At 33.2% G+C, this 25,230-nt stretch overlaps 1 protein-coding gene across 1 annotated transcript; it reads left to right on the forward strand.

The window, feature by feature from the left end:
• The first annotated feature begins 10,198 nt into the window (after positions 1-10,198).
• Positions 10,199-24,361, forward strand: Tspan19 (tetraspanin 19). The gene is made up of 8 exons (XM_027920664.1): positions 10,199-10,264; positions 10,344-10,416; positions 13,087-13,211; positions 16,350-16,424; positions 19,827-19,937; positions 21,564-21,707; positions 22,606-22,689; positions 24,296-24,361. Exons 1-8 carry the CDS (start codon positions 10,199-10,201, stop codon positions 24,359-24,361), a joined length of 744 nt encoding a protein of 247 aa, XP_027776465.1.
• Positions 24,362-25,230: the final 869 nt, after the last annotated feature.

The raw sequence follows: 25,230 nt of genomic DNA on the forward strand, positions 1-25,230 counted from the left end.
CAGTAGAATGAATTGGACATTATTACTCTATGTGCATATATGACAACACAACCAGTATAATTCCACATCATTTACAACCAGAGAAATGAGAAGTTATACTCTATCTATGTATGATATATCAGAATGCATTCTATTGTCAGGTATAAGTAATTAGAACAAATAGAAAAACTTTTTAAAAGTTTAAAATATATCAGTCAGCTCTTATTTTATTTTTCAATACACTCTTCCAAACTTTCATTGTTTCCTGAAGGCACTGGCCTTTCTACCTGTGTTCTTGTTCTTTTCTTCCTTCCTTATCCTTTTCCCCATTCCTTCCTTAATTCATTCCTTTACTCATTCAATTCAAAACGAACTTTTTGAGAATGTGCAACATGGATTCATAGCAGTGCTGGGTGCTACAAATACATTGATTAAGTATAGTGTGGTTAATAAAGAAGATTAAATACCCTCACTTCACTGTTTCTTTTCATGAATCCCCTTCTTATCCATCCTTCAGGAATAGGAGCTCCTCTCCCTAATAAACTGTCATACTTTACCTGTAGGCTGATTCTAAAAACTTCTTAACTTACTGAACATTGTTTTGTACATTATTTCTGTGTTTACTACTTTATCATACATTTTTTATTCCTTTGTTCCTCATCTCCATAAAAACATGACCAAAACCCTGGGACTCTCACTAATGATAGATATCACTTATCTTTCTTTCACAAATAAGTGATTTAATCAGACTGATTCCATGTGTGTTGACTGAAATCCTAAGAATTTATCCTAGAGAAATGAAAACTTAGATTTACACCAAAATTTTTACATAAATGGCACAGTAGCTTTATCCATACTAGCCCCCAAGTGAAAAAACACAAATGTCCTTCAACAGGTGAGTGATTAAATAAACTCCAGTGTATCCATACCATTCAACACTACTCAGCAATCAAAGGGATGGACTATTGACACACACAACAATACAAGTAAATCTCCTTGCAACTATGTTGATTAAAAAGTAAAAAACATGATTTCATTTATGTAACATTTTGAAATCAGAAAAATTAATAAATGAGGACAGCTTAGTGGTTAAGGTGTTAGAGAGAGCATGAGTTATAAAACACCATCATGAGGGATTTTGTAGTGCTAGAACTATTCAATGTTGGTGGCTGAAGATAAATGAACTTATTCAGATGATTAAAATTGCATAGAACATAGTACACATAAAATAAAGGAACACTGAATAAAATTAGTAGATTTTTATCAATGTCAACATTCTGGTTATATTACTGTATAATTAACAAAATATTACCATTGGGAGAATTTGCAGAGTACAAGAACATTTTTGTACTCACTTGTAAATCTAATAAAATTTTAATTAAAGCTATACTAAGTATGCACAAAGTTACATAAGTTATGGCTCCATAGAACATGGTGCAAATTATTTAAAATGGTACAATTACTATTATTCTTGTAAGAAAGTATCCAAAAGGACTAACTAAAAAAAAGCAAATGGCAAGAAAATAGGACAACAGAAAATCTCTTTTTTGGTAACTACACACACATACACACACACACACAGACACACACACAGAGTTTTTAGACACAAAAACTTCTTGAAGAAATTGGGGAATTTTAACAGTTATGTCATACCTTCATGTTGACTGATTTTTTAAAAAAACATGAATATACACTATTTTCATAATTTTAAAAGCTCATTTAGAACATTCAATTTCCCACAATCTTCTCCCTTCAAAACACAGCAAAACAACCAACAGAACAATACTAATAATTTAATTCCAAGTAATTCAATAGCTTTCTTTTTTTAATTTTTTATTGTTGGTTGTTCAAAACATTACATAGTTCTTTTCTTAGGTGAAAAATTTTTTAGACTTTGTTAATGTGCTTATAAAATAGAATGCACAGGTACATGAAACTTTATATAGAAAGAAGGGCAAGCAAATAGGGTGAAGGTAAGAATAATTTCCTTTATATTTCCACTTCTGTTTATCTCAGGTTCCTTACACAAGCCCCATCCAATGTTTCCATATCTGAGCACAAATGCAAATTTACATTTTACACATCAACTGTTTAAAAAGAGAAGCAGATTAATTTTAACATATCCTATTTAACAAATATTCAAATATCATTTCTGCTTATAATGAATAGGCCAGCACCATGGTCTACTCCTGTAATCCCAGCGGCGGGGGAGGCTGAGGTAGGAGAGTCGGAGGGGGGGAGGGTGGAGGATGGGAAAGGCAGCGGAGCACAACAGACACTAGTATGGCAATATGTAAATCAATGGATGTGTAACTGATGTGATTCTGCAATCTGTGTGTGGGGTGAAGGTGGGAGTTCATAACCCACTTGAATCAAAGTGTGGAATATGATATGTCAAGAAATTTGTAATGTTTTGAACAACCAACAATAAAAAATTAAAAAAAAATAAATAAAAGGGAGGTGTCTGGGTTCTTTAACAAGACTTTGAGATTTATCCACATTGTTGAATATATCAATAGGTCATTCCATCTTATTACCAAGTAGTATTTCATTGTATGGATGTACCATTCATCTGTTGGTGAACTTTTGAATAATTTCCAGTTTGGGGATGTAAAAATAAAAATAAAAATAAAAGCTTTGGGCATTTGTAAAAAAAAAAAAAAAAGAAAGAAAGAAATTTCAAAGCCAACAAAAGCGAGGTGCTAAGCAACTCAGTGACACCCTGTTTCTAAATAAAATACAAAATAGGGTTGGGGATGTAGCCCAGAGGTCGAGTGTCCCTGAGTTCAATCCCCCGGTACCAAAAACAAACAAACATATGATGAATATAAAGTATTATTATCACAATTTTATTTATTTGTTTGTTTATTTATTTGTTTATTTGGTACTGGGCCATGAACACGCTAGGCACTCACTCTACCACTAAGCTAAATCCTCATCCCTAAAAGTTATGAGTTATTAAGATAAAAATTAAAATTTGCACTGTTGTTCTGCACACTAAGTATTTGAAGTCCGGTGGGTATTTTACACCTACAGCACTTGTCAACAGACACCTGCAGCTAGTGGTTTCCTTCCCGGACAAGACTGGCTGCTCTCGTGAATCCCGTAGTAAACTGGCGATGGCAAACCATTTCAAATTGATAAGGAAACGCTTGAAGGTGGAGAAACTGCCAAAAGTGACAGGGCTTAAGTAACTCCCCTCTTTGGTCTCTACAGAAAAAGGAAGGGAAACCTACTTCACGAAGTAACAAAAATTATTTGTGTGTGGAATCATGAAAGCAAGAGAAAGGGAGGGAGGGGAGGAGAGAGGAAAAGAAAAGAACTGGCACTTGGTGTATTTTAGGATGTGGGGGAGAGGGAAGCGGGGTGTTAACTATCAAAGGCTCCGTAGGCGGCCAAGTTGGATCTTAAAAGTTCTAAGGGAGTTTCCAGAACTGAAAGGAGCCTCGAGGTGAGCGGACTCGCGCGCGGTTTCTCTCTGGGCGCGCGGTTTCTCCCTTTCCTGGAAGCCTCAGGGGGTACACCTCGCTCTGCGCTTCCGCAGCTCGACCTCGACTCCCCCAACCCAAATCTCAGCATTGAAGGGTCTGGCTCACTTACCGGCAGCAAAATTCCCTGGTTTGCTCGTAGGACAGCGCCCAGATCCTCTAAACAAATGGTAACCACGGCAACAGCCAATCCCAAGAAAGATGGAGCAGCTTTCCATTACAGGTGCCCCAAAAGGACAAATAACCTCGATCCTAAGTTGGAAGGAGCGCTGCACTTCAGTAGCAGGACAAGGAGTTTAATTTCTCTTTCCAGGTACATTTTAATGTTTAAATAATTTTGGGAAAATACTTAATGAAAAAAATGACAATTTTCTATAATTATTCAAGTAAAGGTAATCTGACTTTTCAGTTGTTTCTGAACTGTCTATATTCATAATTATAACTAGTGAATGTTGAGTTGCCTGTGTATAAATTGTTCATTCTACAGAATCTTAATCCTGAATAGTGATTTGTGGCACCTGGCCTTATGAAGGAGAAGTCAATAAATTGTTTGCTTTCCATGACAACAGCCGTTTGTTGTTGATGATGATGTTTTGTTTTGTTTGTTTTGTTTGGGGGTAGGGGTTAAAATCAATCAAAGCCCATCAAACACTTCTATTGGACAGGTGTGTTGAGGGAGAAATTTGAAAAGTTATTTTCCAGAATTCTTTTACTGTAAAGATATTTACAGAAACCCACTAGTTAATTATAAAAATCTGAAGCTCTAAGGACATGCCATACATTTAATTTTATCTTAAAAATACATCACTTTCTTTTGTGGAGCAAATTATAATAGTTTATAAAATTTGAAATTGTATTTTAATTAATTTCTGATTTTACTTTTCTAAAGTTTGTAAACAAGATATTAAATTCCAAGAGGAAGTGGCTAAACATACTTGTAAAGTATATCTGACATATAATACGTTGAAAGCAAACATTTCCTTGAGCCTCTGAAAGAAAATAAATTATACTTCCTGGTAACGTTAGATAAACTTTGAGTTCCACCAACATAACTCTAATAAAATAGAGGGAGACATTAGTAAACAATTTTATATTCAAAACACACATTAGTACCTCTTTGAAGAATAATAATAGTTTTTAAAATACCTGGCTTTGGATCTTATTAAATTTAAGGTATTTTCATTATCAAAATCAATGCCCAAGGGGCTGGGGTTGTGGCTCAGTGGTAGAGTGCTTGTCTAGCATGCATGAGGCACTGGATTCAATCCTCAGTACCACATAAATGTAAAATAAAGATATTGAGTCCACCTAAAACTTAAAAAAAAATCAATGCCCAAATGCCATTTTTTAATTTCTTAGTTTACTTTTATTGCTGATTTAAAGACTACTCAAAATTTTCATTCATAATACTTAGGCTGTCATATCATATTGAGGTTCACATGTAACAATCTTTACATTGATTTTGTAATTATCAAATAATTCAGATTTTTTCTAAAAATTACCAAATTCTCCAATAATCATTCTAAAGATTAATTTAAATAATTTGCTTTAGGAATCAACTGATTTTGAAAAATGTTTAAGTTAACCTTGTCAAACAAATTGATAATATAGAAAGTTCTTCTGAAGATAAATTAATCCACTGTAAGGAATATTTATAATCTCATGTTTTTCTTATTTCTACTTTGGAAGAAAACTAAGTTCTATAACTTAGTCATAATTAAAATATTTCTAGTCAGAAAGAAACAAAACTGCAGTTACCTAAGAGTGACAGACTATAAGCAAATTTAACTTGAAAAACTGTCGCTTTTCAACTGTGTAGTGTTTGGTAGAAGTACATTACAATCTTCTTAGAAATTATACTCTTAAATTACCCAAGACCTATTACCCTGAGCAAAGTTTTTCTTTTTTTGAATAAGTAATTTTATATTATTTCAGTTTTGAAACTCATTCCCAGATCTGGTTGATGTTCAGCCTGCAGGTCTAACACATATTTCCTTTAGATTTCACATGATAAAATTTATTGAGAGAATGAAAGCGTGAGGAAAACCTGTTTGTTCATGTTATCTGATAAGAATGATCTTTTTTGAAAATGTTAACTGAATGGTGGACCCATCTTAGTTTAATAGCATTTTTCAATAGCTCTTTTTTCTTGATATTGCAATGATATGATTTAAATATCCCAGAATATCACTGTACTGCTCAAAATAGCTACAAAGTTAGTATTTCTCTTGATTTGTTTTCTTGAGACAGGGTGGTTACTTAGTAATAATACTTCTAACATGTATAACATAATATTGGATTCTTAAGTGTCCACTTCTCTTGTTCCACTGAAAGACAATCCCAGCTCTTCAGAGTGGGTCCTTCACTGGTCTTCTTTGTGCTCCCTCCTTGCAGCTGACATGACTTGCTACTTCACAGGAAATGGGAGTCCATCACTTTCCTATGTTATCCATCCCATTTTCCACCCTCATGTACAACTCCCTTCTCTAATCTTAGTTTGGCTATAGGATATGGTACAATAAGATTCATTTAATCATTCATTGGACAAAGTACTTCGCAAACAATCTCATTTAATTTTCACAACATCCCTGTGAGGTGATTACTATTTTAATCTGCTTTTGAAGATGATGAAACTGGGACTTGGAAAGGTTATCAAAGACAGTAGTTTATACTTTTGGGTTTGCATCTCATCTGTGCCACTTATTAACTGGACAACCTTAGACAAGTTTATTTTCCTGTGTCTCTTTCATCATTGGCAAAACAAGGGATAATAGCATAATTATGCCTAGTTTGTAAAATTGTGATAAGAGAAATCAATAAAAATGACACATTGTAGGATATGAAATAATTTAGGTTCTACAGACTTGAATCCAATTTCCATCTTTGATACTTTCTACCAGCCCAACACTGTCATTTCTACTTCCTACTAAACATCTCATATCCTGGTATTGTTTTACAACCCCATAGCAGTTTTCAGTTCAAACAATTTTATCTCTTATGAAATAGTTCATTGGCTTTGTAAATTATCCCCCTGTGTTGGGTTTCTTTTCTAATTTGGCTTCCCATTGGTGCCAGAATTATGGTTTTAGTTGCCTTCAAAAATAAGAAAAAGCAAACTTGCAAAACATGAATACTTTGTCACAGTGTTTACTTATTCTACTTCTCTAGCCTTATCTTTCATCCTTGCCACTCTGATCCATGCCCCTTATACCTCACCGTAAAACTGCGAAGCATAGTGTTTTGTATAATATTTCCTACCTCTACCCTGTTTTTGACTGACTAGAACTTTATTGATCATCTTTCAAAGATCATCTCTTATTGGTCTTCTCTATGAAACTTTTTTGTTCCCTTTATTCTCTCTCCCCTATGCCAACACATAATTCAGATTTGTTCACAGTTTTAATATTTAATTCCTTGAAGAGCTCTAACTTATTCACTTCTATGACCCTAACTCTGGGTACTTAGAAGGGGATAGAAACAATGATAAGCAAGTAGAGCCATTTAACAAGTGAAAAGGAACATTTATGAATACATAAGTTATCCTAAGTTGTCTATCCCACAGGTATTTATAATGTTAAAAAGTGTCTTTGCCAATGGAACTTTAATTAACTAGTGAGGGACTGAGCAAAAGAAATACCACAACCAAACTTTACTTGATTAAGTTTAGAACAAACGCTTTATAGCAAAAGCAAATGTAGATCTTCTGCATTACAAATATTTGAATAAGAACTGCATAGACTTGTGTATCTTTATTTCCATTGTTTCCAGTATGCAGAACTTACTTATGACCATCTCTTACCATCCTGTAAACATCACCATGGACTTTCTTGGCTTATTGCTTAGGTGCCCAGTTTGTTATGCTCTGACTCTTTGACCTGAACTGCTATTTTGTGATAGTCTTGAACATCCTCCTTACCAAGGTGGCTGACTGAGAGTACTGCGTTCTCATCCTTTTTTCACTTCTATATCATATTACAGCATTCTAGAAATTTCCTCCTTTATTGACTTCCATGAGATCATGCTTTATGTTTTTAGTTTGTGAAAGTATGATATTAAAAATTTCAAATTCTTAATTGTACTATTCTTTATCACCAATTCTGTGACCATTTCTAAATTCCTTATTTTGGCTCTGTGGTTGACTCCTGAGCCTACATATCTTATCTACCCACATATTTGCATTTCATTTCCTGTACTTATAAGGTTATAACCAGGCAGATCTGCTCTATCACTTCAGACTCAACTGTTAATATCAAGTTCATGAAGTTTCTTCTAAACTATTTATTTTCCTGTTTCCAATGATTATTATTACTCCTTTATTTCCCCTTCCTACAGGAATTCACTGATAATATTTGCTTATTTTCCACAGTGAAGCATACAAAAACTGAATTCAATTTCTCTTTTTATCCTCGATCTTTTATAATTGCCCTTTCCTAAATGGTGGTTTTGTTTTGTTTGTTTGTTTGGTTGGTTGGTTCGTTTGGTTTGGGTTTTTTCTGTCTTCATTCACTTTGATTCACTTTTTCCCTCTATCCCAGTGTTGGTCAGTTTTTCATTACTGTGGTCAGAATACCTGACCAGAACAACTTAGAAAAAGCAAAGTTTATTTCAGTTCACAGTTTGAGAGGATTCAATTTGTATTCACCCTGCTGGCTCCATTCCTTTGGGCCCAAGGTATCACGGAACATCATGGCAGGAGGGCAACAAAGAGAGAAAGAGAATGTGTGGAAGGAGGCACCAGGGATAAGATATAAACCAGAAAAGCATACCTCCAGTGACCAACTTCTTCCAGCCATACCTTACCTGTCTATAATCACCATCTCATAGTCCCTTCAAATTATTAATTCAGCAAATGGATTAATCCACAAATGAGGTGCAAGCCCTAAGCACTGCCTAAAAGTCTTACCTCTGAACCCAACTACATGGGGGATCACACTTTCAAATCTTGAACTTTTGTGGGGGCACATTCCAGATCCACATCATAACATGCAGGTTCATGGTTGTACCAGCAGCACTTTGTGCATAGTGATTTGACCAAGTCTGTGCAAAGGGAAAATGAGAAGGGTGGGCCTCATCTTTTTTCTCAGTTGCTTTTCTCAGTGCTTCCTTAATTTATGCGCACTATTTTTCTTTCTGCTGATATAAAAGATGATACCCTAAAACAAATTGGGGAACCACATCAATAGGTTGGTTCAGGTACCCAAAAATTTCTAAGACAAAGAAGAAAATTATTCATCCACCTTGGACTGAGAATAAACTTCAGTGTATTTCTATATTAGAGTGTTTTGGTAATGTATTTCTGCTTGACCCTACGTAACAGGCTGATTATTACCACATCAAAACTCAAGTCCATCCCTTTAACATTTCACAGCAGGGTTACTGCAAGGTTTTCTGGTTTACTAGTTGTCTTTTGCTTTCTCATTTGCAGATGGGCAAAGGCCAGGCAAGTTCTTGTTCATACTGGGGGAGAGGATCACAATTCTCCCACATACTGCAGTGAATAAAATTGAAGCCAGAAATAAAGATCTGCAGCATCCTGGAAGATGCAAAATAAAAATCAGGCAGTCTTTCCAAGTGTGTGTCCTGTCAAAACATGCCAGGCATTGAAGAAATCCAAGAATAAGACTTTAGATCAGAAATTGAAAAAACCAAATGACAGCGGCCAAGTTCAAAGCAGAGGTTGAAGACAAAGTCTGGTGGTACTTTTCGAGTTTTTAGGACGCATTTGGCTTCAGGACAAAGTAGGGAAGAAAGTAGGTAGAATCTAACATGGGCATTATTATTTTTCCACATTCCAGTACATCCTGCCACTTGCCATAGAGATTGGTTCCTTCCTAATCAGGTACAAATAGTTTAAAATTAGCGTATTAAATCTACTCCCATCATGTCAGCTTAGGTACTGCATATATTAAAACATTGTCAACTATAATATTTTTTAATTATGGTGCTAGTGAGCATGGAAACAATGAAGGAAAAGAGAAAAGCCAGAAACATACCCAGATTTTAAAACCTCCATGTCTAATAAACAAATCATCAAAATTCAGTGGGGTGAGTGTTGCTTTTCCACAAAGAATTTAGGAAAATTGACTATCTGAAAACTAATTATTTAATGTAAACAACCATAAGTAATTCTTTAAAACCAACTCACTGCTGTTTTGATTTAACAAACATGTTGAGTACTACTATCCGTTAGACTTGGGCATTATAACTGCATCACGACCTGTTTTTCAATTTAAATATCTCTAATTCTAGATGGGAAAAGAGGTGAATGATAAAACAGAGAGAGAGAGAGACAAACTGGAGTTAAAGAAAGACCTCTAAGCTGAGATTTCCATGAAGAGTTTACATTATTCTGGAAAAAGGAGGGCCAAGCAGATGTGAAGGAAAGCTTAGATTAAGGTTAAGAAAAGCTTCTAGCAAGGGGAGCAAGGTATATGAAGATTAAAAGCAAAATAAAATATCTGAAAGTTGCAAGAAGGTCAGTAAAGCACTGTTGACATTCTTCACAGCCTCTGCTCCAAAGACATGCAGATACAGAAAGATGGGTACAGTCTCAAGGGACCTTCAGTACATGCTTATATTGGGACACAGGAATGTTATACTGAAAACTGGTTTAAGAAGAAAAATATGCAAAGGTCATAAGTAGGCAGAATTATAAAGTTTTATTGTGTTGAATGCTCATAGTAAACTTGTGGTTATCTTTTCAGATTCACCAATTTCCAGAGAAAAGCAGAATGTTAAAGAAAAACAAAGTATTAATTTTTAAGTACTTTCTTAATCTCATTAATTCAGCTTTTTTGGTAAGAATTTTCATATTTTTAATGAAGGAAATATAATGCGTTCTTCTAGACAATTACTGAAAATATTGACTTCTTACAGATTCTTGGACTTTTATTCGTGGGATTTGGTGCCTGCCTTTTATTAGATAGAAATACTTTTTTAACAGCGTTGGGTATGTATATTTTTCTTTTTCTTTTAATGAAATAAACAAGGCATTTCACTTAAAACAATTATGATGATCTATTCAGCAGGTGGCAGTATTTCTCTAACATCCATTAAGTATGGCCCACCATTCCTTCTAAAGGTCTTGCCAGTTGACTTTAATAAGTGCCTTATTTAAAAAAAAAAAAAAAGGGTTTAAGTCCAGTATCATAAAGGAGGGACAATTTGAGGAGGTGGGGGAACCAGGAGCTCTTACTAGACAAGGGAGAGGAGGGAAAGGAAAACTGAGTTTTCTGCCAACTCTAGAATTTACAGAACTGTAGACTTGAAAAATCAACATAGTCGAATAATTTCTTTTAAAATTTAATTATGAACTATTTTCACCATCACACAAATAAAATATAATATTCTCCAAATTTGAAATCATGGATGAAATAGATGAGCCTCTTTCTTTATGAAAAAAAAAAGTGTGATCTTTACATTGCCTTTATTTTTCCATTTTGTGATTTGTAGTGTTCACTGTAGACTGGAGTATAGGAATAAATAGGCCGTGGGTTATTTTAATATAAACATCTTCTGTTCAAGGGAAGAAATACACATTTCAAGTATTCAGTAGGCATTTATGGCTATTGGCCATCTTGTTGGAATGCACAGATAAAGAACATATCCACTCTCACAGTACCCTCTGTTGAACAGCACTATTCATCGAAGAATGAAAGGCCAAACATTCAATGTAGAGTTGACTTATTTGTTAGTAGATATCAAATAAGAAAAAAATGTAGGGAAGGAAATGCTAAATAGAAAATTTTAATATATTATAAAGTCCTACAAAATGGAATAATCTAGCTAGCCTTAATCTGTATTAAATGCCTGATATCATTATTCTCTTATGTTTATATACTTTGCTTATGGACAAGGCTAGTGATGTCTGAATACATTAGCGCCTTTCCCAGAGTCATGGGGCTGTGAAGATCTTAACAACAAACTTCCATCCTTTCCATCCACACAATAATTATAATAATAGCTTCCACTTAATTAGGGTTCAGTGTGTGCCAAGCAATGGACTAAGGACCCACACAATACCTAATTTAATAATGTAGCAATTAAGGTGGAGCAAAAGATTTTTTTTTCTTTTTCTTCATTGTGGAGTTGACAGATAATTCTTGTTAATCTTGGTGTATTGGGTTGTGAAAAGCTCCAGAAAAGGTAAAAATAAGTAAGGAACTTGTTCTTTTAAGTTCTATTTTTAAAATTGTGTACTCAGATCAGTTAGTGAAATGTTGATTAAGGTTTTAGGATCTGGAATTAAATACATCCAAATTAAGACCCCAAATATTGAGTCTTCCTTTATTACATATCTGCCATTTTCACTTGATTTTCCTCTTTTTAAAACACCTTTGTGCTTACCTTCCCTTCATGGTAAGCCCATTCAACGTAAGGTCCCATTTATCTCCTGACACTGAAATAACTTCCAAGAGTCTTTTGCTCTTATCATTTCTCTCAGCTATCTTCCAAATATCACTAACATAATTCACTCAAATGCAAATTTGACCATGTAGCACCCCTCTTGAAAGCTCTTCTCTGGATCCTCATTGCCATTATTTATTCATGTGCCAAAAATTAAGCATCTTCTACATGTCAGACACTGCCCCATATGTGGAAGATACTATCATGAACAAAAAAGATCCAGTTCCTGTCCCCGTTGAACTTCATTCAAGTGAGAAAAATTGGAAAACAGCACACAAAGTGCCCACAATTTCAGCAATGCTTCTACCACTCCAGCCTGGATATTTTCAATTATTATTTAAAGACTATGCTCAGGTATTACTTTTTCTGGTAATCTTAAACCAAACCCTTTAACCTCCTTTGCTCATTGGATGGTGTGTCCCTGGTGTCCAGTACAATGCTGGTGAGTGTTTAGTAACTGGTTCTTGAGTAGAGAATCTTGATTCATGGCATCTGTTCATTCCCATAGTTTAAATACTCCCCCACCCCAATGTGAATTCAGTTGGCTTGTAAATTTCCTGAAAACTTAACAATTGACTTTTATGAGCCAGCACAAACTGTTCCAGGATACCCCTGCCTCCATTGTTCTTCCAGAAAAATGTAAAACATATGTAACTCATGTATTTGTCTTCTACAAAAAACAAATATTTGTTGTGCATTTACTGTTCTACAATCTGTGATGTACCACCACAATTCAACAGTTAGTCTGTTAGCCAGATAAATATACAGTCACTGACACTGAATATTCACAGTTTAGTTAAGGAAAGAACATATTATAAATGAATTCAGGGTATATACAAGAATAAGGGACAATCAACCTACAAATATGAGTACCAAAAATTATTTTAATGAATGTATACATGAATGAGTAAGCACATGAATGTTTGAATATGCATTAGAAATGGAAGAGGTCAACCTAGAAACAATTGTCTTCTATCATAGAATAAAATGAAGATAAAGGTAACAAGATATTTTTGTGATTGAAGGAATTCTCTATTATTTCAGGAAAAGAAAAGAAGTTGTTGCTAAGAGTAAATAAGAGATGCTGGAATGAGATCAAATGAGAAAAAAATCCTAGTGATTTAGTAATAGGAAAACATTGAACTGCCTTTATTATTAAATAGAAAGTAAATAAAATATCACTTCATAATAAGTCATTTTGTGTTTTCCACAGATGAAAACAAACAATTCATTATATATATTTCTCAAATCTTGATTGGAATGGGATCTGCTGTTGTTCTTCTTTGTCTGTTGGGTTATTTGTCAATTCACATGAAAATTGTATGGCTCCTAATTCTGGTATGTATTTTACTTCAATAGCCCAATTTCATGTTGTATATATTGAGTATCCAAGTTACTCATATGAGCAATTGTGATTTATGTTGCTATAGTATTTCAGTAGAGCATGACATTGGGGGTAATCTGAATGACATTCCATGCCCAAGAAACTTCCAGGTAGATTGTTTTTTTCCCCATGGTTCAGGTACCTCCATAGTTGCACTCTTAAATATTTAATTTTCAATATACAGTCAACACTAACCCATTTCCTGGATGAAGTACAGTTAACCAAACTTAGGAATCTGAAGACTAAAATCATAATAAAGTATATAAGAGTCAATATAAGAGTCAATGAGCAAAGTAAAGAAGGAGTAGGAGGGGGAAGAGTAGTACCAATAAAAAGGAAAGGAGGTGCAGATGGAGGAGGGAGAGGAAGAGGAGGAGGGGAAACATGTCCTCTAGTCATTATATTTTTGCCTGTCAGTGTGCCATATGGAAAACTACCTTATAATTTAAATCCTACTTTATTATTTAACGAAGAGAAATTAACTGCTGAGAGGGACAGACTCACGGCAGTTGTCTAGCCTCTTATCTCTCTCTCTCTTAGCACCTAACATGGAAAGATGAAGGATCATCAGTAGTGTACACCTGAATATGAGCCATTCACCACACATGTGGCAGGTGTGGATGACAGTTCACTTAGATGAAATACAGCTTTTAAACTTTTCTTTGAATCAAATTTGAATTTATAACCACTCTCCTATCAAGCAGATAAAGGATTCAGTTGCAGCCCTTCTTTCCATTTCCAGGAAGAATGCAGAGGTACCTTGCTTTTGTGTACCACTGAGGTCTGGTTGGTCACTCTGGACACTAGTTACCAGTCTGCACTGGTTACCACAAAAGCAAAAGTCTCATAGTGCCTTCAGATGTACTCCTTCTGCTGTTGGAATGGCCTGGGATGATAGCAACAGGGGGCTATTCATCCAGCATATTTCAGTGCAGGCATACCAGTGAAACCCTTTTGTGAAGGATTAGCAAATAGACATTAGGTTCTTTCCCAGCGGGATCCCTCCCCTATGAGAGTCACACCTCCTCAATGACACGGCAATTAATGGAATCACACCTGACAGAAGGACCAGTTACTACTTATATTTAGTAATTGCAACTTAGAGTTTTTAAGACTTTTACCTTGGTCATGAACATTTTAGTCAAAGCTGGAAATTACAGTGTCATTTCCCTATAGTATCTTGCCAGGAAGATGCCAAGAAGCTGTGTGCCTATTGTTCTGGGAACCACAATTTCCAGGATCTGTTTCAGAATCTTTTTAATCTAAAAAGTGACTCCTTTCTCTTCTTATTCTCCTCCAAAGCCCAGTCTTCTTCTCAAATCTTATCTTCCTCTCTTTCCAGGATATTTAGCCTAATTTTCTGATTGACCTTCAGATTTGGAATAGGGAAACCAGGACAGAAATGACTTGAAAGAAAAATCTTGATTTCTTTTTTCCTTTCCACAAATTACCAGTTAAGCAAGAGAAGCACACAGCCTGCTACTAGTATAATGTTGGGGATTAGGGATGATAACTAAAGGAGGAAAGTAGAGCGAGAAAAACATAAATGCCCTGTGTGATTTATGTATTAAGAGCATCCAAATGATAAAAGTTTCATAGATACCCTCATAAAAATGCATGTGAATATAAGATCTGAGAGGTTAAGCCCTAGAGCAAAGATACTACTGTCCCTTCCAGACACTCCATGGAAGGCTACTGCTACTTTTTATCATCATGACCCTTGCTAATTCTTCTCTGAATATACCAATATTTTTCTGATGAACACATTCCTTTGAACCATTTTAATTTGCACAGTCAACTGATAAATTGTATAGGCCTAAAGGCTATTCCACAACTTAAAGGGATTTTGTTTATACCTGCTCTGATTCAAGACACTAATATAATATAATCTAGTAATCTGCTCTAATCTAATCTAGTCATTTCTTAATTATTATGTACACTTTTTATTGCCTCTACCAATCTCTTTTTATCTTTAATGATTATCAAGTGAGATAGTATATGTAGAATTGTAAATTTAAACTTCTCAATACATGTCAAGAAATAGTTTTATCTCTGAAATTCTGTCTCAGAAAATAAAAAAAAATATGTATGCCAAATAGAAAATAAGGACTTGGCTACCATTACTGACCCAATTATAGATTGTATGGGTGGGCTAGAGGAACTTGTCTTTAACTTTGTCTAAGTAGTTGTAAATGACAAAAAAATGTAGGTGCATATGAGGTAGTACTGAGTTTTAGGAATCCAGATCCATATCCCTTCTTCCCATCCTCCTCCAGTCAACCTTGGCTACCATTACTGACCCAATTATAGTAATGTAGATTACATACATACATACACACACACACACACACACACACACACACAGTACATTTAGACTTGTACTTAATTGGCTAGTTTAAAGTATCAAATGTTTAAACTATGTGAAATTAATAATATGAACAGTAAATAATTATTACTTATATTCTATCTTTTAAATATTTAGACTGATAAATTGTAAATTATTATAAACTCTAAGTTATATGTACCAATACATTCAACTCTGGTGATAAAGACTGAAGTAGCTATAGGTTTTAAGAAAGAAAACAGCCTAATTCATGTGAAAATAATTTTATTTGAAGCTTTAATTTTTCAAAGAACTAGTTCAAGAACACATGCATAATTAAGTTTATTATTGAAGCTACTATTGGTGTACTTTTTACTTCATACATGGCAGAATAGTTTGAAAATTAGATCACAGATTTGGCAGAATGATCTGATAATTGGAGTGCCATATATTTGAATTCCCCTTTGGAACAACTTTATTTCTGAATTAAGAGGATATAATCAACAACTTCATTAGACCAAGTAGCCTGTTTGGGTTCTCATGGAATATGATCACTTCTTTCTAGAATATTCTTATCCAGACATTAATTGATTTTTTATTTAGATCTTATTTCAATAATTATGCCAATATATATGAAGGCAGTAAAATTTAGGGATACCTATGTATATTTTAGGCTGTATATTTCATATGATGTGTATTTTTTCGTTATTATAGCATCTAAAATATAAATTAAAAACTAAACATCATCTCTGTTTTTCTTGTGTTTTAGTATGCAGTAGTGTTGTCATTGGCCTTTGGTGTCCAAGTTGTATTTTCAGCACTCATCTTCACAAAGAAAGAGGAGGTATAGAAAATGAACCCTTATCAATATTCTTTCATTTGAAATATAAAGAAAATTGGGTACCTTCCATTAGTGAGATCTTTGAGCCTAAATTAAAATCCAAGAAAAGAAAACTTCTTTGGGGGCAAAATATTTAGTAGAAGGACTCAAATTCTGTATAGGAAGGGGGAGGGGTCAGATTGTATGGGTGGGCTAGAGGAACTTGTCTTTAACTTTGCCTAAGTAGTTGTAAATGACAAAAAAATGCATATGAGGTAGTACTGAGTTTTAGGAATCCAGATCTATATCCCTTCTTCCCATCCCCCTCTAGTCAACCTTGGAGCTACCATTACTGACCCAATTATAGTAATGTAGATTATACACACACACACACACACACACAGAGTACATTTAGACTTGTACTTATTTGAAATGCAGTGATTTTTTTTAAACAAGATGAACTGAAAATTTATATATCTTGCATAGATAAGGTCCTAAGTGATATAATTGAGTTAATTATAATGAGATTTGTATTTATCAAATTAAGTTTAAAATTCATAGAATAAATTATCCATAAAAACTTTATGATAAGAAAATGTATTACTGCCCATAATTACTTTTAATAATTTAAGAAATTTTAGTGTTCCAGTGCAGCTCAGATGTGTTCTTGAAGCTTGCTAGATTATCCTGTAATCTGTATCCTGTAATAAAAAAAAGAGCAGTTATAAGGATCTGAGTATGATTACAGATCAACAACCTACTCACTTTGTAATTATTAACTAACAAGTTAATAAAGCAGATACTCAAAAGTTCCCTTTCTTTCGCTTCCTTAATCTTGAAGGAGTCCCTAATTAATTTTTGTGGTTTTCAGGATCTCCCCAGGGTAACTGCCACAGCCCAACAAAACTGTTCCTGTTTCTGTATAACACTATTGTCTGTCATCTTGGTGTCACATTACCCAAAGCCTTCTATTAATGGCCTGGCATTTATAGCTTAAATTTCTTATTTCTCATCCAAAAAGTAATGTATGTGTATACAGTGTATGTACATGTGTACCTATGTGCATGTGTTTATGGTGGGGGGGTATGTATCAGCCATATAAGTTGGTGTTTAGAAAGTTGTTTTGGTGGCAAGACACCAGATTCCACCCAGCACAACAGCCTCAAATTTTGGAACCTGGTCATATAACCTCAACATAACATATAAGGATTCTGATTACATAAACATAATTTATCAGAATCATACTTACTTCAATATTATTCACATACTCACCTCTACATATAATAAAAAGAATAACTACTAATTACTATTATGCCAAAGACTATTATAAGTACTCCAGGGACATTATATTAAACTTCCTCCCAACAACAACTAGATATGCACTGTTACTCCCACTTTATAGAAGAGGACACTGAGAGGTTGAGATGAAAAATAATCATTAATGTATTTCATGACCAAATAATAGGACCTGGACTGGAGCACTTATTAACTAACCCCAGAGCTAGCAACATTGTTGATATCAACTTGACATTTGTATTGAAACAGGATTAAAGTCTTATGAACTTCTAAGTTTTTATGCTATTTATAGTACCAACTCAGCATTGAAGATGTAGTAGAACTTTATCAGATGCTTATTAAATTGAGTATGTATAAGGTATTTTATTTACATAATAGTCACATCACTAATATATGAAATTATCATGTACTAACTAGTCATTCATATACATTATGAATCTTCCAAATAATGTTTTAGAGGCTAAATTAATCAATATGTCCCTTTCCTCTCATCTGCAGCAACATAAAATGGAAATAAAACTATTCTAAATAAAATCTTAACATGGGGAATAAAATAGAATTAAAATCCCCACTTTATATTATTATAATTTCTCTGCCTTAAAGCATAGGTATATAAGTAACTTAATAAAGTTTAACTTGTATACATTTTAAAATTATTGTAATATTACCACAAATTATTTACTTTTCATTTTTCAAAGACAGTTAATGCAATAAAAAAATCATTAGACTAGTACTGAAATGAACAATATTAAAAGTGTCAATTCCTTTTAAAAGTGTTTCCTGCCTTTTGATATAATTGAAGGCCAAATTAGAAGTTGGCTATGAAAATCATAATTTTTAAAATGCTTATATATGTTACTATTATCTAGATTAAAAAGAACGATTTTATCCTATTCAGATCTGATCATTTTTTGTGTTGGTATTATAGTGGAGAAAAAGTAAATATCTTTTCCTCACCCATTGCAAGTTCATAGCTGAGACCCCTGCAATAAAAGACAATCTAATAAGAGAAAAGTATAACAAATTTACTGAACCAATGCTTATGGGACATGAGAATCTTCTGAAATAAAGAGCCAAAAACACAGGGAAAAACTATATATTTTTTAACAGTCATGCAGAAGTGTGATTAGAGGACAAAAGGGTATTATCTAATGGTAATAACTGTGGGAAACTTAATAAGGCCTCTTTGTTCAGAGTCATCTTGGACTCTGGGTATACACCAGGACCCCCTTGGAATGAGAGTCTTATGACTTTCTCTCAGTCGAACTAGGTCAGAAAAAATTTTTATAACCTGCTTGAGAAGAAGTGGGAGAAGGTCAGAGAGTGACCTTTCTGCTTTTGCAGTTCTCTGGATTTCTTTAACTTAAAATATTCAGTATGCCAGTGTGCCATACTTTGGAGTATTATGTTCTGAGTCCTTAAAATATTGTAATGGAACATATTTAAAATATAAAAATCATAATTCTTATAAACACATTTAGTAAGTACATCAATGATTTTATTTAACATCTCCATTAATAATGGAAGCAATAAAATACAAAAATCAACTCAAAGGAGATACGTTTATTGGCCACCACTTAACAGATGCAAAACAGGCTTGGAGAGGGGAAAATTTACTTGTATTTTCTCCCTCCAAAAATCTTTTTTGTTTACCTGACCAATAGTAATTTGTACAACTATAGTTTTCTACAATTTACAGAGTTGTACAGATTAAATTATAAGCCATGAATGGACAGACAGCCATCAAATTAATGAACCCTAAAGTTTGCTTGGAGAAGCCTAGTTTCCATTGAAGAGACCTTCAGTGATCATTTTTAGGTCTTTTCTAAGTCTTCCACAATTATTCCTGAAAAAAAATGTATAAGAAGAAATGTGGAACCCCTTGACATTCTGGAGATTAGCACATTCATTCCTCCTAATAATGAAGTAAGTTTAATATATTCTTCCTATAGATCATGAAGTGAAATATCAAATGCTTTGACAATAAAATTTCTAAAAGGAGTTTTATGGAAAAAAAATCACTGAAAAAAAGGTGCTCTTATTTCTGACATTGAAGACTGTTTTGAGGGGAACCATTAGGAAAAGTTTTTCTGTGAAATTATTTTTGCTTTTTAATGCGATTTTCAACAGGTTCAACAACTATGGCATGACAAAATGGATTTAGTCATTTCTGAGTATGGATCTAAAGATAAGCCTGAAGACATACCCAAGTGGACTATTCTGAATGCCTTACAGAAAACAGTAAGAGGAAATTAGTACAAAACTAATAGTTGGGTATCAAAGGTGATCACTGAAGTTGGGAGAGAGAATAGGTGGGAGCAAGGTGTGGGTATAGGAGGAAGAGCTTGTTGAATTTCATCCAAGCAAGAGTAAAGTGGCATTATCCTCAGCATCTTGAATTTATCCTTCTTTTGTAACTGTTTTGTTCTTCATTGATATTTAAAGTGCATTCAAACCTGTTTTCACCAGTATACATAGAGGACATGGAAAGTTTTCACTTGGGGATATAATGAGCAACTATAATGAACAAAACAGGATAGGGATGTGGCTCAGTGATTAAGCACCCCCTGGATTCAATCATTGGTACCAAAAAGAAAAGAAAAAGAAAAAAAAATAGCAAACATTTACATAGTGCCTTATCTTTTAATAAAAGCTTTGCATATATTATTTCATTTAATCCCCCCAACCAAATGAAGTAGGAAATATTATCCTGATTTTATACACGAAGGACAGAAAAAATTGGGAACTACCAGAATTACACAGCTAAGATGTGGCAGAGTCAAGATTAAAACCAAAGACTCTAGCACTGGATTTTGTATTCTTTACTGCTACACTCTTTGCCTCACATAAAACAGTTATTACTTTTAGTACATTTAATATCAAGTGCATTTTAACTCAAATGGAATTAATTATAAATGCTTTTACTCATTTTTCTCTGATGTATAAGATCTGCACCTGTGCTGCTTTTTCAGGTTGCAGTAAAACTTATAAGTAGAAAATCCATTCTGTGTTAAGACATCACTGTTAATAAGGAGATTTCAGTTTGTAGTTCCTAGAGACAGATATAAGTGAGATATATATGTGTTTAGTTTGATTAATATTTAGTAACCTAACTTTGAAGCATTAATTTAAATCATGAAACTTTTCCTAACTTGTGCAAAGATTAGGAAACACATTTAGAAAACAATAAAATACTCAGTTTTTTTTGTTATTTCCTGTGTGACAAATATTTAAGTGGATTCTTTCCAATCCATCCAATTCAACCAGGATTCCAGAATTGACACTGGAAATGAGACATTTCTTAGAAGTTTGAGCATTTCTATGACTATTTTTTATTATCCTATTTTTATTCTTTGTGGAAATTTTTCACACAGTATCAAATTGAAAGTCAATATCTCACATTAATCCTAAAAAAGTAAAAATACTCTCTCTTTTTAAATAGTCCAAACAAGTGTGACAGCAGATTTTGAATTAACATAGAGAGAAGTTCTACAGTTAGGAGCAAGATATGGCTCAAGTAATTTCCTGCAGTATAGTACATTGTGAAATGTCATTTGTGTATTTATCCAGAAAGTCTTCAATCTGGGACTCCTATAATATAAAACGGACATATAATGTTATCTACCCAATGCCTGCTTATATGTATCTTTAGCTCTGGCTGACAAGAACAGTAGCAACACCAAACAAATTAATCAACAAAAATATACTTATTTAAGAAAGAAAAAATAAATAAATAAACTTATTTAATTCATTACATTGCAGTGGGGAGATAGATTACCTTCAAAAACACTTTAATATGCATGGAAATCATATAATTAAATGCATTTTGAATACTTTATGCTAAAATTGATAGAGCCTTTTTCCTAGTTACAGTGTTGTGGTCAACACAATTACACAGATTGGATAAAGAATAAGAATAAAGAAACTTCAGACCAGGTTCCGTGTTCTTGCACAAATTCTACATTAAGAAAATGGTTTTGTGATGAGCCACTGAATGCAACTTACCTGGAGGTAAAAATAAGTCAAAGTTTGTCCAAGGGTGGAAAGTGTGTTTGTTGTTTGTTTTGGAAGTTCATTTAGAATTCTGAGCAAATTCTCATATAAATACCATGTTATTCGTGGTGGCTACATTCTTAAATCACATTATGAAACTGAACTTGTAATTAGGTTAATTGTAGTATTGTTTCAGGCATATAATAAATAAATAAACTGTAAGTGATTTAAGCACTCCTTTAACTTAGGATACTAGCAATCTTTCTCCTAAACAAGGCTGCAAAAGCCCTGCAGAAAGAAAAGGTACTTTTGTGAAAGTCCTGGTGGATAGAATTGGTAAGGGATCAACAATACCAGAATTAAAAACATATGGTAGTTAAAAGGAGAGAACCCCCTCTTGATCACAAAAATGATATAATCAGGACAGTGTTGCAGAAACAAAGTAAAAGCTCATCTGGAAGAACTGGTATTAATGACATGGAATATTGATAAACCTGGGATTCCCTTCCCAAGAACCACTAATATTTTGTATAGTTTATACATTGACTTTATACTTGTAACTTTAGTATGTATATTTTCAATTACATAATTGATTCATACATAAATCAAGAATTACATTTTTTAATAACTTCTATATTTGAGAAATAGTTATTTTCAGTGGTGGTATGTACCCTGATGAATTACAATACTAGTCTGCAGAAAGCCAAACCCCTTTCCAAAACTTAATAAATTTCTGATTTTGATTTTGTGTCAATATATTAGCAACTTTAAAGTCAGCAAGTGAAGTGTCCTGCTAACAAAGAAGCTCCCTAGACATTGGTAAATTATTAATCTCTATATGCCTTTTCTTCTGCTTAACAGAATTATTAAAGCCATTTCCATCTCCAAGTTAATCTAAGTAGTTTCTTTTCCTTAGGGTTGTGGAGGTAAAATCAGCACATGGTTTGATGCTAATGCTTTAACCTTCATTGGAATTAATTTTGGACTTTTGACTTCAGAGGTGAGCTTTTGTTTATATGTTTATGAATAAAAATATTAAATATAGACTATGCATAATAGACTGCAAAACAACTAGGTGGAAAAACAGGACAAAAATTAATAAAGTAGGAGCCAGGACCTTGTGACTCTTCATACCAAGAAGGATCCAACTGGAAGCAATACCTTAGTCACTAGGTAGATAGAACCTGTTTAATTAGTGATCATCCTGGATGAAGTTATTTCATTATTTTGAGATACACATCTGTCCATTTATTTTCTCTTTTCCTGTATAAAATATATTTATATGTATTTATATTAATATAAATATATGGAAATATATAAATATTAGAATATAATTTTATATAATATAAATATTTTAATATAAAATTTAAATATATTATAAGTATCTATATTTTATTATTGGTAAGCAATATTGATAAAGGATATACAATATCTATATAATTCAAAATAAAATACATATATTTTAAAGATATGTAATATATATAGTGTACAGGAAGTAAGATAGAGAATAAATGGACAGGTGGATATGTCAAAATAATGAAATAACTTCATCCAGGATGATCACTTGTTAAACATATAAAATATATAGTAAGAGTACCTTGTAAGGAGTTCTTCAATTTGGCAAACTTCAGAAATCTAGATAAATAATTGCCTTTACTAAGATTCACTGTTAATGTATTCACACATTCATTCATTCAGTAAATTTGTAGGAAAGTAGAGACCTAATATATGTTGTTCTATACTAGATGTTGGGAATTCAATAAGAAGAAAAATAAAGATATTAGAAGGCCTGCAGGGTGCCAGTGCAGAATGGGAATTCAAAAATACCATTCTCCAGCCTCACTTAGGACTGAAAAGAGGAAGTGCAAGCTATGAATTCAGATAAATTATGAGTGGATAGATTATTATAGTGAGGATTACTATAGTATTATTATAGTATTATTATGCTTATCATTGGAGCAACTTTGTAATGCATACTTTGCCATAGTAAAATACTGATTTTGAATCTGGTTTTATGTTTATCCACAAAACTACTGACCTAACATTACATCTCCTCAACTGGTAGCAGTTTTAATCAGAGAATGATAGTAAACCAAGAGTACCATTTAAAGAATGAGGGTTAATCTCATTCTTTTAAAATGTTTTTCTCTATTGTGTTCAGACTGGTGTGTTTAAGACAAGATTGAAGAAGGAGATGGTATCTGTGCTTTATTTTATCTTGTATTTTATCTTGTATTTATACCATTTTTCATGATGGCATACTAAAATGAAGGAGTTTTGTCAGACAAATGACATAGAAAGATGATGAACAAAAACTAGAGCAGCAGTTCATCAAGGTATCTATTCCAATGACATTGTATGTGATTAACTCTAATAGGTTTTCTATTAGTCCCTATACGTGAATTTGGTGAGAACTAGGCTACTCCAGAAGACTCATTCTGCAGAGTTTTTATTCACTGCCATGTGTAGCTTACTCTGAAATTTGCTCACCAGATTCAAGCCCTTTTCTCTTTAAAAGAGGTATTTTGGTAATTATGTAGTATCAACTTTATAAATTACTACTCTTATAGATTAAATTCTGATTTCATTGTTTCATTTTCTCCCAGGTTTTGCAAGTCTCATTCATTGTTGCTTTCCTCAGACACAAGAATAGAGTTTATGCAGAAACGTGACCTCTGGATTTTAATTTGACTAGAAGAAACCAGTTAATTTTCAAAATAATCATGTCATATTATTTTACTCTATTATTGTTTGGATACGTATCCGTCAAAGGATTATAGACTATGTTAAAGACTTTGTTCACAATTGGTGGCTCTCTTGGGAGGAGATAGAACTTTTAAGAGGTGAAGCTACTAAGAGGTTTTCTGGTCACTGAAGGCATGTCCTTGAAGTAGATATTGGAATCCCAGCCTCTTCATATGGCATTCTTTCATGTCTCAGACACAAAATGAACTTTACTACACCACGTGGTCCCCACCAAAGGCTAAAAAGTAATGGGGCTAATTGGTTATGGACTAAAATCTTTGAAACCATGAGCTGAAATGGAATTTTTTCTTATATTTTCTCAGGTATTTGTCATGGTAACAAAAAGCTATATTATATGTAATATGGAATTATTGAACATGTATAATAAAAATTAATGAAATTTTAAAATTTTCCACAAAATGATATTTTTGATCAATTTATCAGAAAAAAATGGATAAATTTTTCTATTTAGCACTTTATCTTATGTAATGAAGTTTCACCATATAATTTGCATTTTTTTATGTAGAAAATATACCTGTATGGTGTTTGGAAAAAGTATTTTTAACACGTAAGCATTTGCAAATCTTAAGAAAAAAACAGATTTATACAAGAATGTAAAGAAAGATTGAAAATCCTCATTAAATCCTTATTCTGAATTAATCGTTTATTTTCCTTTTCAGATAATGCTTACAACTAGATTATAAACTTAACATTAGAGATAAGGTGGTAATAATATAATATTAAAATAACTGAATTTTAAAATTCAAACTAAAATTATTTTTAACTAATACATAGA

Source organism: Marmota flaviventris, chromosome 3 (genome assembly GCF_047511675.1).
Source record: "Marmota flaviventris isolate mMarFla1 chromosome 3, mMarFla1.hap1, whole genome shotgun sequence".
In the NCBI taxonomy this organism is placed as follows: domain Eukaryota; kingdom Metazoa; phylum Chordata; class Mammalia; order Rodentia; family Sciuridae; genus Marmota; species Marmota flaviventris.